At 46.8% G+C, this 13,965-nt stretch overlaps 1 protein-coding gene across 1 annotated transcript in view; it reads right to left on the reverse strand.

Annotated features, from left to right (window-relative positions):
* Positions 1-13,965, reverse strand: part of BMP7 (bone morphogenetic protein 7) — a 39,382-nt gene that overhangs the window by 4,493 nt on the left and 20,924 nt on the right. The window contains exons 2-3 of the mRNA XM_063404217.1: positions 10,871-11,063; positions 1,030-1,178 (exon numbers count right to left, since the gene is read on the reverse strand). Coding sequence (XP_063260287.1) covers positions 1,030-1,178; positions 10,871-11,063 — 342 coding nt within the window. The remainder of the gene's footprint in view (positions 1-1,029; positions 1,179-10,870; positions 11,064-13,965) is intronic.

The raw sequence follows: 13,965 nt of genomic DNA on the forward strand, positions 1-13,965 counted from the left end.
CTGCTTCTGACAAGAGCAGCTCAGCACAGCTAACTTCATTTTATATCTGTGTGTAAAAGTTACATTAAATAGTCCTACATATAATTATTCTAACCCAAATCCGCTCAGCATTAACTTTTCCTGCATTCTTTTGAGGGGTTTCTTCAAGTTCACCAACCTATAATTTGAAGTGATCCTATAAAAGGAACCATAAAACTCAGCCCATAGGAACACTAAATTCCCACTGGAAGGTTATTAGCTTAAAATAAAAATGCTTTGTACAAAATGCTGACAGAGTTCCAGATATACCTCAGCTGAGAGAAACAAATGTTTAGAGACATTTTGCTTATTGCTGTTTATACAAAACTTGGATTATCATCCGTATGTCCTTCATCTTGGGCTTTACAATAATTTGATTTTTGGTAAAAGACAATTAGTAGGTTTCTCTGTAGATTCAAATCAATTGTTTACAAAAAAGGCAGGGAGAGGGTGGCAGTGGGAAATTTAATATTTCTCCCTGTTGCTGTTGAGGGATGTCTGGGTGCAGCTGTGAAATGCAGAGGTGATGTTCAGGATTATTCTGTCCCAAGCTACTGAGTGCTGCTGCTAAATCCAAGTTATGTTAATTTTTGTTTTGTTTAGGTTTTGTGGTCCTTTGGTAAGGACAGAGCTGGGCCTTGTCAGCCACAAATCAAACATGCCAAAGGACAGCTGACACTTCCCTGGAGAAGCCCTGCAAGGCAGCCTGGCCAGGGAGGGTGGGAAAAGGGCTCTCTGTTCACTTATTTTGTATGATTTTTTTCTTTAAATAGTCTGTATTTGTCTCATGATTACAGATCATGTAACAGCAGATACAAAGAAAGGCTGGCGGTTGATTTATTTTAGTTTTTACGTCACTTAAACCCTTGAGGATTGCCCAAGCATAAAGCATTGCATCAAGATCCTGCTGTGTTCACAGCACAGGATGCTGAATTCCTGGTGCTTCCCCTGGCTGGGAATGAGGTGCCTGAAGCAGAGGCTCCCTGCCTTCTGCTGGTGTGTGACACTCACCATCCACGCCCTCCACGGAGAGCTGCAGGCCGAGGTTGTGCTGGGGGTTCACCACCCAGTGGTTACTGGTGGCGGTGATGTCGAACACCAGCCACCCTTCCTCCGCAGCCCAGATGGTCCTGGAGTCGAGCAGGAACAAATCTGAATCCCTGAGGCAAAGAAGCAGAATTCCCAGTCAGCCAGGGCTCCCACTGCAGTCCCCACAAGCATCCTTTGGGCAGCTCACGGGTTGGGAATTCAGCAGGAGGCAGAGCTGTGTCCCTCCAGTCTCCCTCAGGAGAAAGTTTCATTTCAAAAACGACAGGATGGGTTGGAGCAGAGCTGAGGTGGTTTGGGGTTACTTTGCTGTTACCTTGAGCTCCTGATGCAACTGCAGACCTGCAGAATTATTGTTTGCATGTGCAAACCCGGTAATTGGGCAGACAATGCTGCTCATTAGCCTTTCCACACGTAATTTCCTGACTTCCATGCGTGACTGTAGTGTTGGTGCAAGCCAGCTGGAACACTGGTGTGCATACATTAACATTTGTAATAGGTTTTCTTTAATTTGCTCATCTGAGATTACAGATAATGAGTGTGGCAGGTCTGCACTGCTTTCTTTTGAAAGGCCACTGCTGGGTTACTCTAGATGAAGAAATAATATCAGAAAATGAAAAAGATCCTAAATAGAGAGATTCTGTTCTTTTGAAAAAGGTGACATTATTTCAGATTTACACGATGTTTCCTGGCAAATTTCTGAAAAATTAAAATTTGACAAAACACAGGTTCAGTAAATGAAGGAATCTTCTCTTATGAGAAAAGAAGGTTATAAAATTCAGATTAAAAATGGATGCTGATGCAGTTCTTTTATTAAAAAATACTTTAAAAGAAGAACAAAGACACATGGTGGAAGTGTCTAGACAAGTCCTGTAAGAGCTGCTTTTGTACCTACAGTGAACAAACATGATAACTCCTTCAAGTGTAATTATATCCTTTTGAATGAAGAACTATCCTTGAAAAACCCTTTAATCACATCCTCAAATCTTTAAAAAGCCTTATGAATTTTGTCACTATGGATTTGTCAGCACAAATATATATATTTAGTTTAGTTTACACAGTGCCTCTTGTTCCCATGAAACACCAGGTGATCAGAAATGAATCCGAGGAGAGCTGTTGGCACGAGGGCTTTTGACTCACAGCTTTTAGTGATTCTTTTCCCTTTGACATACCAAGAAATTAGAAGCTTTTGTCCCACACAGAACATGAATGGAGGAGTTTTTGCAATCCTTTTGCTGTTTAGCTTTCCTTTCAACCTTAGTGGGCCAGGGTGTGTAAGAGATGAGTTTTCCTCTGTGAGCTGAGGGATGCCACCACCCACCTCTGACTCTGCTGGCTTACATGAAATTAAATTTCTGAACTGGTTTCCTGCAGAACACGTGAGCACATGGCCCAGGGTGTGCAAAAAGAGGATTCTGTGTTTAGGATTCCCTAAAGCAGGGCAGATTTGGATACCCCATGGCTGAATGTGCAGCCAGTGCTGCTGAGGGTGCAGTTAGTGCTTGCCTTTAAGCAAAGTTCTGTTTTTTGGAAGAAGCCCTACATCAGGACTGGACTTGCTGCAACAATTCCTTGCTAGGACAGAGGGGATCCCATGGGAATCTTGCAGTGGATGTTTGGAGCCAAAGTGGGTGGCTCAGGAAGGGGCTGTGGTGCAGCAATGCAGAGGCTCAGTGCAGGTGCTGCGAGCTCAGTCAGCTCTGCTCAGTGCTCCAGGAAAACTGAAGTTCAACAGGATGGGTGACCCCTCTCGCATTAGTTACAGCAATGCAAGATGCTTGAACTCCAACCAGGGGACAAATTTCCTGGGGTTCACCCCCACCCAGGAGCAGTGGCCCCATTCCCACAGCACAGGACACCTCCCACCCTTCCCTGTTTACAACAACTCTGAACCAAACACATCCCAGGGGAGCCAGGAATGAGGGAGTTGCATGGATTGGCCCATTCCAGTGGCTGAGGCCAAGTTTCCAGGAGTAAAGGGCTTTTATATTCACATAGTACATTATTTAGCTGACTGGAACTCATGATTCACACAAGGGTTAGTTAACAGGGACTTGGCTTGCTTGGCTTTTCCCCCCTTGCAGTTTGCAGGTTGATCATAGTAGCAATCATGATCATTTTTTTGGTTTTAGCTGCTGCTCAACTGCAGTATTATTACTCAGAAAAAAGCAGGCTTTAAGGTTCCCATGCTGACATGATGCAATGGGGTGAGCAGACAACATGAGGCATCAAGTACCAGGGTGAGTCAGCCTGGGAAATTGTATAATGCGTTTGTTTTCCTGTAGTTACAGCAATGTGCAAACAATGGGCCTGGAGGGGAAGCCCGAAGTGAGAGAGATCAAAGGGACCCACTGAAGGGAAATGTCCTTCCCACACACACTTGGAACATTTGGACCCCCAAAAAGCCCCGTGCCAGATGCTCTTTGGAGGAGCTCAAGCACTCCTGGATTAGCTCTTTCCGCCCTGGCCCACCAGCAGTGGCCAGGGCTGGGATGCAAAACCTCACTGGTGTTGCAAGCAGAGGCTCCTGAGATTGTGGCTCCTGTTCCGATGGAAAGAAACCTCTCGTTCTTTTCAAAAAGAACAACCCCCTTTAAGTGGAATGTCCCGCTCTCCAAAGACAGGCAAACAGCATTAAATCACCAGCTAATAGGCAGCCAGCCCTTGAGATGTCCTTGTTGGACAAGACACAGTAAACACAGCAGAGAAATGTTGTTCTGCTGAGACTTAAACAACATTTATTCTCAGGGCTCCCATCTAATGACTTGTCACAGAAGGTAGAGCTGGTTAAGTCTAACGAATGTGGCTGCTTTGGGTTTCAGCTGTGAGATAAGGATCTCAGCTCAAAGCAAAAAGGTTTCTAGTGCACATCTCACTCCTGTACCTCACTTTCCAATTCTGTACTCACAGAGCATGTTGCGGGAGAGGTGGGAACGATGGCTCTGCAGCAAGGAGGCAAAATCCCCTTTGGTTCCTTGGCCCTGAGTTCTGTTCCTTCATTTTAGAACTTCAGAGCATGCAAGAAACTGTACCACGCCTTTTCCAGAGCAAGAGATAGGAAAGGCACATGATCCTCTTTCGACAAAAATATTAGGCTGGGACATGGAAACGTTAATGTCTAGATTAGAGTTACATAAATTACAAAGTCTGCATCCAGACCACAAGTATGTTCTGTTGAGACCACATCAAAATGGCTCAGGGTTCAAAGAACTGACATCAGCGGGAGTGTCAGAGCTCTTAGCAATGATAAAATTTGAGGCTTTCTGCTCGGTTTTCTCAAGCATCAGGCTCTCAGCAGAGCCTGAGATGAAGACAGGGGTTGGCATTTGCCTGCTGATGTCTATGGTAGTGTCTGGCACTGGATGCCAGACAGGAGAGTCACCTCCCCTTAGAAAGCGCTCCCAAAAATTTGTCTGCAGGTCACGTAAGTGCTGTGTGGTCTGTGCAACTTCCTCAGTGAGTTTGTTTTCTGGGCTCAGGGCTGAGTAACAAGTGCTGCAGCGTGAGGGTGGCTGGGCAGGATGCATGTGAGATCGTGTCTGGGAAGCAGCTGGAGCTTTGGAGGTGGAAGGGTTGACCTGCCAAAGGGCTGATGGTGGCAAGGAAAGGGATCACAAATAATCAGTGGAAGAGAAAAGGGCTGGAGGAAGTGAGGATTGTGGGCATGAGCACAGGAATAAGAGAATACAAGTACAGAAAAGGCAGGGGAGGTCTGGGATAAAGGAAATTGTTGCAAGGTGGCAATTCTGGAACAAGAGAAAGGATTAAAACTCATGAAGCTTCATGAAAAAAGTATGTATGGGTTCTTTGCTTTTTGCTGGGGTACTTTTTCAGTCCCTGGGCTGCAGTTTGGTTTGAAGCCATAAACACAAAAATGAGAAGTGATGCATCTGCCCAAATCACCTGCTTTGGTGAGCTGGGGCACGAGGAGAACATGGATCAAAAAACAAAAGATAGAAATTCTGCATTAGCAAGAGAACAGGAGACAAAACTCTGCATTTGTAGGTTATCATGCTGTAAGGTCTACACTATTTTAGGACAGTCCTCTTGCCAAACAGTCCCTGCTTTTACGTCTGTTTTCTTCACCCCCTGTCCCCATCCCACTCGTCAGCCCTGTTATTTCAAGCTGCTGGTTGACAAGTGGTAGTAAACACTAACGAGCCCTTCCAAGTGGGATAAAAATAAATGGGAAAAAGGACAGGCAGCAGCAGTGAAGGTGACTCTTGGCAATTTCCATCACACTGTCAGACAGGGTGATTTCTGTGACCAGCCTGTGCTGGGAGCAGCCCCGGCTCACCTGGCTCTGTCCTGGCAGCAGCAGGTCCTGCTGTCCCCTGCCTGCAGCAGGGACAGGCCATCCCTCAGCCCAAAGGGCAACCTGGCAGCAGGGCTGCCCTGATCCCTCCCTGCTACCTGCAGGAGTTACAAACCCATCAGTGTTTTCATACAGTGCCACCTCGCCTTTGAATGGCTTTACAAATGTGGGTTAACCCTGCTGCTTCTAAAGCAGAAAACACTTGAGGCATGGATATGTTGAATTCTTATTGATTCAGCATGTAAACCACAGTGTCTAAGGCAGGAGCACAATCCTCTCCTCCTGACTCTGACCCTAGAGGGGCTGTTTGGGTCACAGGCACGGTGCAAGTTTTCCAACAGGCAGCCCAAGGACAGAGCTGGCACGGGGGGAAGGGGGTTATTCACATCCAACTTTGAGCAGGTGGAGGGAGGAGAAGGCAAAAAGGGCATCCTGGGAGGGAGAGAGGAGATGTGGGGTTAGAAGACATCTGTTTGGATTAAAAACCTGCCATATCCAGATTCCACTTTGCCTGGTGTCATTGCCTAAAGTCAGCTGCAGCTGTCCAAAGACAAGCTTAGGAAAATATTTTTCAGACTTTCCTACTCTGAGAGGGCCCCAGGATCTCCCTGGGCCTCTCCCTGGCACGTTTGCAACACCCTCTGCACACAGACCTGGTGCAGCCCTCCTCCCACACCTTCCCTTCCCCGGGACCCCCTGCTCGTCCTTCCCTCCCCCTCCCCACTGATAAAAGCTCTCCCCATGCCCCCGGGCAGGAGCCACCAGCCAAACACACCCGGGGGCTCTGCCAGGTGAAGGGATGCCCACAGCAGGAATTCAGTTTGCTAGAGGTGTTTTCCAAGGATTGGCCTGAAAACTGGCTGTACTGGTAGTGAAACAGATCTGTGTAAATTCTGTTGAATCTAGGGAAGAACTAAATTCACTTTAAAATTGCAGCAGATTCCTAAATCTGCTCTGTGTGCTTCTAGTAGCTGTGCTGCCCTTCTTACACAGTGTTGGAGAGGGGTGAGATCTAGATCTCAAAGGCTGATTAAAAATGGGACTTTGTTACTGAAATGCAACAAATTTCCTAAACATGAAGCTTTTTGTAAAAACTGCTGTGAGAAATGAGGTTATACACGTATGTCTGACACTTTCTGTGCAGCTGTTTCTGCTCAGCTTTGAAGGGCTGTTCATTAGAGCATCACTCACCCAGCAAGGACCCACTGGGGTGTGCAAAATGCCTCCTGCAGCTCCTCAAGTGCCTGTGAAGAGCTGTGCCTCGCTGAGTTCAAGGTTTGTCAGAGCTTTTGCAGGCTTCAGTGGCTTTTAGGAATGGTCTGAGGGAGAAAACCAGATACAGCTCTGTTCTTGGAGAGCTGCAGGATCTCTGTGCTCAAGTTCCCTTGCTACTTGCTGAGAGATAAATGTAGTTACCAACTGAGCTGCAGATAAGTCACCAAAAATTATAATCAAAGTTATTGTCAGTATTTGCAGATGGTGTCGTGGTGCTGGGGCACATCATAAAATCAAACTGTGCTGTGCTGGGCCATCCTCAGAACGATCACACTGGAACTTTAAAAAGCTCCAAAAAGAAGGCACATCTGCTTTATGGGTTGGGTGGGCCTAAGCCTTTCTGAGGTACTAGAATTACATGTTTCAACCCACAGCATGGAACCAGACTCCAATGAACGGCAGAAAGGGCTCTGGAGAGGGGCTCAGGTTTGATCTGCTGCAGCAGTGGTGTGGTTTGAAGCTCAGGCTAAAGCATTCCAGCTGCAAGGCAAACCCAGGAATGCATCCTGCAAGATCTGATTTTTCTGTAGGGCTGGTAACATGAGCATTCAAATCACTGCCTTTGAAGCCCGTGAAATCCATAATGGCCACAAAGTGAACATGTAACAACTACATTTCAATTACCAAAGGCTGGTCAAGTACCTGGTTTTATCCTCTCCAGTAACAAAACTCCCATCGACTTCAAAGGGCTGGGGATTCACTCTGCAGTGCAAGTGCTGGGTCCGAGGAAATAGGAGATGTAACTCTGGGACGAGGTATTTCACCTTCAAAAGGTGCAGACAGAAGAGCAGGATCCTGAGCTTTGGGGCAGCTCTACAGTCTGCATTTTTCAGCAGCTCCAGGTGAATGAACTGAGGGGGATGCCCTGACTGAGCAGTGGGATCTGCTTTGCCCTCCCTCCTTTTCCAGGAGGAGACTGGAGCAGCTCCCGGCTCCCCAGGGGCCACCTGCAGCTCCCACTGAGAAGGGTTTGCCACCACAAACGTGGTGTCCTGCTGCTCTTACCCTTCTCAGGTGTTTGTAAAACACCTTCCCAGGCTGTTGGGTGAGGGAGCCACGACGTCCAAACACAAGTTGGACATGAGTCACTGGACTTTGAGCAATGCATTCGAAAGCTTTGAGACACGTTACACCAGTTAAAACATCATCAGTGTTTGTGATATTCGGGACATTTTTGTTCATGAATGTACTTGTTTGCCTAAAGCGAATAACTGATGCTATGTGCCTAAAGAATGCTGTGCATGCCTCCTTAGCAGGGAGATGCTGCCAGTTTGAAGAGCTTGCCTTGCAAAGAAAGCTTGGGAAAAGTCAGAAAGAATATTTGATCCTTTAACCTGATTTGTACAAACACCTGTAATAATATCTTCAGTCCAACAGAGATACAAATTCTAGTAGTAAAAGTCAAGTGGCATCTCATCTCAAGTGGCTGCAAAGGGCTGGGCTGGGCTCCCATTTTTGCTGCCAGGGTTGTTAGGCTGAGCAGCTGGATGGGCAGAGTTTCTCCCCTGCAGATGTTTGTGCTGTTGAGGGACAGGATTTCAGGGACAGTGTGCTGGGGGTGCAGCTGCTGCTCTGGAAACCCCTAAGCCTGGCTTTTGCACTGACAGTGAGGTGCACACAAGAGATGTTGCTGGTTAGATACCTCCAACCTGTCTGAACTCGTGAAGTCATTAACTGCTCATTCCTCTGCTCTGTGTGAGCTGAAGGCACCATCACACCCTCCAAACCGGAGGCTCATCTGTGGTTTCACTGAAAATCCTGCCTTCAGTGCATCTCACAGAGGAAAATCCCTCCAGCCACCCTCAGCCTGAGCTTTCCAGCCCGCCCTGTGCTGCTGTGTGGCCCTGGGAGCTGTCCTGCCCTCTGCTGAGCCTGAGGTGATGCTGAGCTGCCCCTGGCAGGAGCTGCCGTGCCTCGGGCACTGCGCGGGAGCAGCACCAGCCTGGGGAATCTCTCATTTTTTGGGTCTCAAAAGGCAAATTCCAGCAGTGCTTCTGTTTCAGCAGCAGAGAAGGAAACCCAAAGGCAGCAGAGGTTTCCCTGCCTGCGTGGGGGGGAGGGTTTGGCTTTGTTTTGCTCCTGTTGCTAACAACGTCAGATGGGGCTGACTTTCCAGCGGCTCGGGATGAGACAAACAGCCAAGGAGGCATCAAAGGGAATGGGTGTTTTTTGATCAACACTGGAGAGAGTTTGTTTTCTTTCTCCACTTGCCCAATGACACACTGACTTGGATGACTGGGCTGTGACAGAGCCGGGTGGAAAATGTCAGTGGAAAAATGCAGAAAAAGAGCAAATATTTTTACAAATGTTAGTGACAATATTTTTACCTTTGGTCAATCCAAACCAACAGGGATGTTTTTTCAGGACAAACTGTTCAAAACTCACCATAGCCTGTGCCAAAATGTATGCAAAAGGGGAATATGCATGAACACTCATTAAAAATAGTGTTCCTGTGGTGAATATGATGCACTAAACTGCATCTAATCTTGTGGCTGGAACATCTGTATAATTAGCAAGATTCCTCACCTCTTCCAGACTTGATGTATATGCCCTCCCTTTGCACACATTTTTTTTCCTTTAGGAATAGGAATTAGTGGAGGAGACAGTTTGCAGAAGCATTTGCTGCTCCACAATGGTGCCTTCTCATCCTCTCTAAACAAAGCTGTAACAAACTTTTGGATGCACCATTGTAAAATTCAGATATCAGACCTCGTTCTGGCTCTGTCAGTAAGATTCCTAATGGGCACCTCACTCACCAGGACCCGAGGGAGAACTTCCCTGGCATCTGATGAGGAAGGTCATTTACTCAAGAACAGGTTCCTGGCAATTCCCCAACGCACACAGGCTGGTTCCTCCTCCTCTGCCAACACATCTAGAGTTTCTGCTCTTCCCAACACTGGAAAGACATCCCTGCAGGCCTGGACCTAAATAATCCACCCAAGGAATACAGCAAAATGAGGCTGCTGCCTCTGGAATGGCCTAAGAGGGAATAAACTGAAATGCTGAGGGTAAACAGGACATCTAAAGGGTCCTTGAACAGTTCTGGCTTGTCTCCTTCAAGGAAGACCTGGTTAAAATGCACAGTTTGAATTACCACTGTTTGATAAAAATAGATTCATTTTAGCACAGGCCACAAACACCGCAAATAATTGCATCATTATAAATGCCAGGAGAACTGTGAGTTTTAAGCTATAAAATCAGAATTTCAGACATGGAAGAAAACACACCCATGGTTAAATATTTTTACCATCCAGTAAAGCCAGTAGAAATTCTCATCATTAAAAAAAAAGTTGACAAGGTTTCCTGACATATTTCAATTTTTTCTGCATTTTTATTAGCTCTTATAAAACTATAAAGCCAGAGTTCTGATTATACTTTTTTCCTTACCCTTGTGGACTTTTCACTTTTTAAATCCCTAGTGTTTCTCTTTTCATAAACCTAAATTAGAACTGTAGTATTATTAGCCCATATTTAGTAGTCCTAAAGAATAACTTCTGACTAGAATGAGATTGTAAATACTTTTCACGTAAATAAATGCAATCTCACTTTTGGTAGGATTTGTATGTGAGAGAAATATGTGCAAATGAAACTAAGTGCCTTTGATAAGTGGTTTGGGATTGCTGATTAATTGGAACTAAAACCAGATGAGAAAATTGAACATATGTTCTTATTCAAGTTCCCTGGAGGATTTGTCAGGGGGCTTGGCATACATTAATAATTGCTTGGAAGCTATTTAATAGCTCATCTTGTAGTTTTGCACATGCAAAGCGATCAGTCAATATAAAAAGCATGGTGTCATCTGTCTTTGTTAATTAGGGAGCTCGAATGCCTTTGATAATAAGGGCTGGTAATTAAGCTACAATTCCAAAGGAAGCATTTGGGTTTGCCACCTCAGGATCCATCAGAGGCAGGAGGAAGGGGGGGAACTTCCAGAAATCTTGAAATATCGCTGGTTTATGATCGTTTTTCTGCACTAGCACACGCCCAGGCTGCTGCCCAGGCTGGGGATGCTCCCTGGGGCACGGGAGGCTCACAGGGCACCTGTCCCCATGTCACAACACACGGGAGCCGTGTGCCTGCAGCAGCAGCAGGGTTGACATTCCCTGGGTCCCACGTCAAACCCACTCCTGCTGATGGCATCGAGACCTGGCTGTAACTCCCTGGAGGAACAACCCCAGCTCTTGTGCCAGCAGGGTCTCCCTGCAGGCCCCTCACCTTCCCGGGTGCTCCTGCAGGACCTGGTAGACGCTGATCTGGAAGGTCTCGTTGTCGAAGCGCTCGCGGATGTAATCCTTGTAAATCCTGAACTCGGCCGCCGTCACCGCCTCCCCCTCCGGGATGCGCGAGAGGTCGAAGCGGAACTCGCGGTAGTGGCAGCGCTGGTGGTGGAACTCTCTGTCGTGCTCCACTGGAACAGAAAACAGCCCGTCAGCCCCTGCCCTGCTCCCCTTCCCCTTCCCCTCACCACCAAACACACCCGTGGGTTGTCACAGCAGGAAAGGGCAGGAAAATCTGATCGTGATCGCAGCGTCTCGCGGGCTGCTCCAATCGTTAAAGCACGTGGGAAATACCTGCCCCTATCTGGGCTGTTATAGGGATAAATGTGTTTATCAGGCTCCCTTTGGAATGGTTTTACAGTTGGCTGGCACAGGGGGCCATTGTGTTTTAATGATTTTTGGCAGCTTTGTGCCTGACAAGTGACTCTGGACGTTTGCCACCGATAACGACCGAGCTGCTGTGGGACAAACAGATGGCCCTTTTCAGGAGAGCTGGTCCTTGGCCTGGCTCTGCCTCTGACAGTCACACACACTCATACCCACACACTACAGACACAAATTCCAGCCCTTGAGGCTTCCCATGCCAGTGAGCCACACTTGGTGCCAGCTGAACTCATCACAAGCTCATGGCTCCGCTCCGTAGGGTCAAAGCTTTCGTTTCAAAGGACCTTCAGTGATCAGGGCTGTGCAGCAACTGTTCAAAGGGAGGGCTTTCTTCTGCCTCCTGACTGTGAAATAACAAGTGCCAGATCCTCCCAGGCCGGTGTTGGGACGTGTGTTGTCCCACAGGGTGACAGGTCTGCCTGTCCCCTGATGGACGGCTGGTGGTCCCTTGTAGCCCTGCCCGCGGGCCCGGAAGCAGAGGTCAGTGCTGGGGGGAAACAAAGGCTCCAAGCCAGTGCTCCAGCCAGGGGGAGGAGAGGTGTCAGTGCCCCAGCCCAGCACAGGAGGCAGGGCACCCTTCCTGGAACAAATTCCAAATTAAACAGACAAGTCAGACAAAGGAGAAGGGGGAAGTGGAGGTATGAGGGGATGAACTGACTCGCCCAAGGTCACAACGCGTGACATTTTAAGAGCTGAGGTTTGAACCAGGGACTTCCTATATGTCCCAGTCCTGTCGTCTGTCCACTTGACCTCTCTGCAGCTTGACTGCACAATTCAAGTAGTTAGCTCTGAGATTTCCTTGGCAAAGGATGTGTGTCTTTCTACAGGCCTGATTTTCTTCTGGCAGCAGCAAATCCATTGTGTAAATCCATTGACTTAAAGGGAATTACTCCTGAAAAAAGAGGAGTTTCCAACCCTGGGTCTGGAAAGTGCTGTTTAAATTTACAGCTCTGCATGGTACACAGACCAGCACTGGCCAGGGTGTCCCCATGGCAGGGACAGAGGCTCTGGGAACAGGGCTGTGTCCAAGCATGGAGCAGGTTCAGCCCTGCTTTGCTGGCCCAGGCTCAGCTGCTGGCCATGGACTCTTCCTCCCCTCTCACATCCCTTCTGTGAGGAGTCCAGTTTGCCACTGTGTGATTGCTGCTCAGGGAAATGCTGCAGAGCTCTTACTCATAGCTGGGATTCATCTTAGAGGAGTTTTTTAGGTATGAAACCTCTAAACTTTCCAAGACAAAGGTGATTAAGTTCAGCAAATGGTTTTATGTGTTGAGCAGTCTCTGTTGCACCTCTACTAAAACATCTCAGGGACAACATTTGGTGTCTCATACCCTGATGTGGAGGAATATTGTGAATATTCACCGGTGTTTGTAAAAGACTTGGCAGACTGCAACAGCCCTGGACGTGCTAGCAACGCTATAAAACGTGCCTCAATCCCTTTCCTCCAAAGTACTCCTAATAGAATAAGATATAAAGAGCGTAATTTCTGTTTTAAAGGAATTTATCTGAAGCTAAATTAAAGGGGAACGGAAAAATACTTTAATACGGACTCACTCCTTTAACCACAAACGTAGAAGAATGAGGATAATGCTGTGTGGGTTTAGTTGCAGCTGTTAGCAGTAGGATGTACAAATACAATTTCCTTCCAAAGTCTGAATTTCCAGAGGAAGGTGGGTGCACATTTTCAGTGTGTGTGTGATGACAACCACATCAACCAACACTGGCCTTTAGCTGCACTTTATACACAAGGTCTGACAACAAACACATGAAGATGAAACTTTTTGGGGTGCTGCTAAAGTTCACAGCAATTCCCACTGCTGAGCCCTAGAAAAAATGTGTCGTGTTAGTATGAAAAATTAACGGCCGGGGTCATGAAATAAAGAGCCCCAAAGTTTGAACTTTCCCATGCTTTGCAGATGTTTGGATATAGGGTTTTGGCCTGAGCCATCTTTAGTGTTAAAGCAAACATTCCTGTGGCTGTAGTCATTAAGATCATGAAAATATGTGGATATGTAACTGAAGTAAGAATCCCAAGAAACCCTTCAACTCAGTGTTTATTGTTTTTCCCCTTTTTCTTTGCACTCTGGACCTATCTGCTGACCCAGAAGTAACAAATCCTTTCAGAACTAATTTATGAGAAACACTGACCCTGAATCAACATCTGTTAGATGACTGCAGTAAATCTTATTACATAATTAAACACCAAAATCTATGTTAAAATAACGTTAAGGGTCTGACTCGAACTCATAAAAGCAAGACTCTTCATTATGAAGGCTGAAACCCTATCCCTAAGTCATGCTGCTGTGTGTTGGTATTTGGGAACATATGGTACAGTATATCTGATCAAGCACTTTTTGCAGACCCCTGTAATACCTTAAGCACAACAGCACGGGGTAAGCAGGGGAGCATTCAAGGAGCCTGAGTTTCCTGGGTTTGATGGGTGTTAGACCTTTGACAATGCTGCAACTGGGTCATTTCCAGTTAATTACCTGAGGAGCTGGAAGGGGGAGAGTAGGGGGGAGAGCTTAAAAAAAAAAAAAAGGCAGGGGGGAATAGTGGTATTTTAAGTGTTCACTGAAAGAGTCAGGAGAATTGCTGCAGCTCTTTGGATGTGACTGTGGTTTCTCCGTGAGATTTATAAAATCCACG

The sequence above is a fragment of the Prinia subflava genome, chromosome 8, assembly GCF_021018805.1.
Source record: "Prinia subflava isolate CZ2003 ecotype Zambia chromosome 8, Cam_Psub_1.2, whole genome shotgun sequence".
Taxonomy (NCBI): Eukaryota; Metazoa; Chordata; class Aves; order Passeriformes; family Cisticolidae; genus Prinia; species Prinia subflava.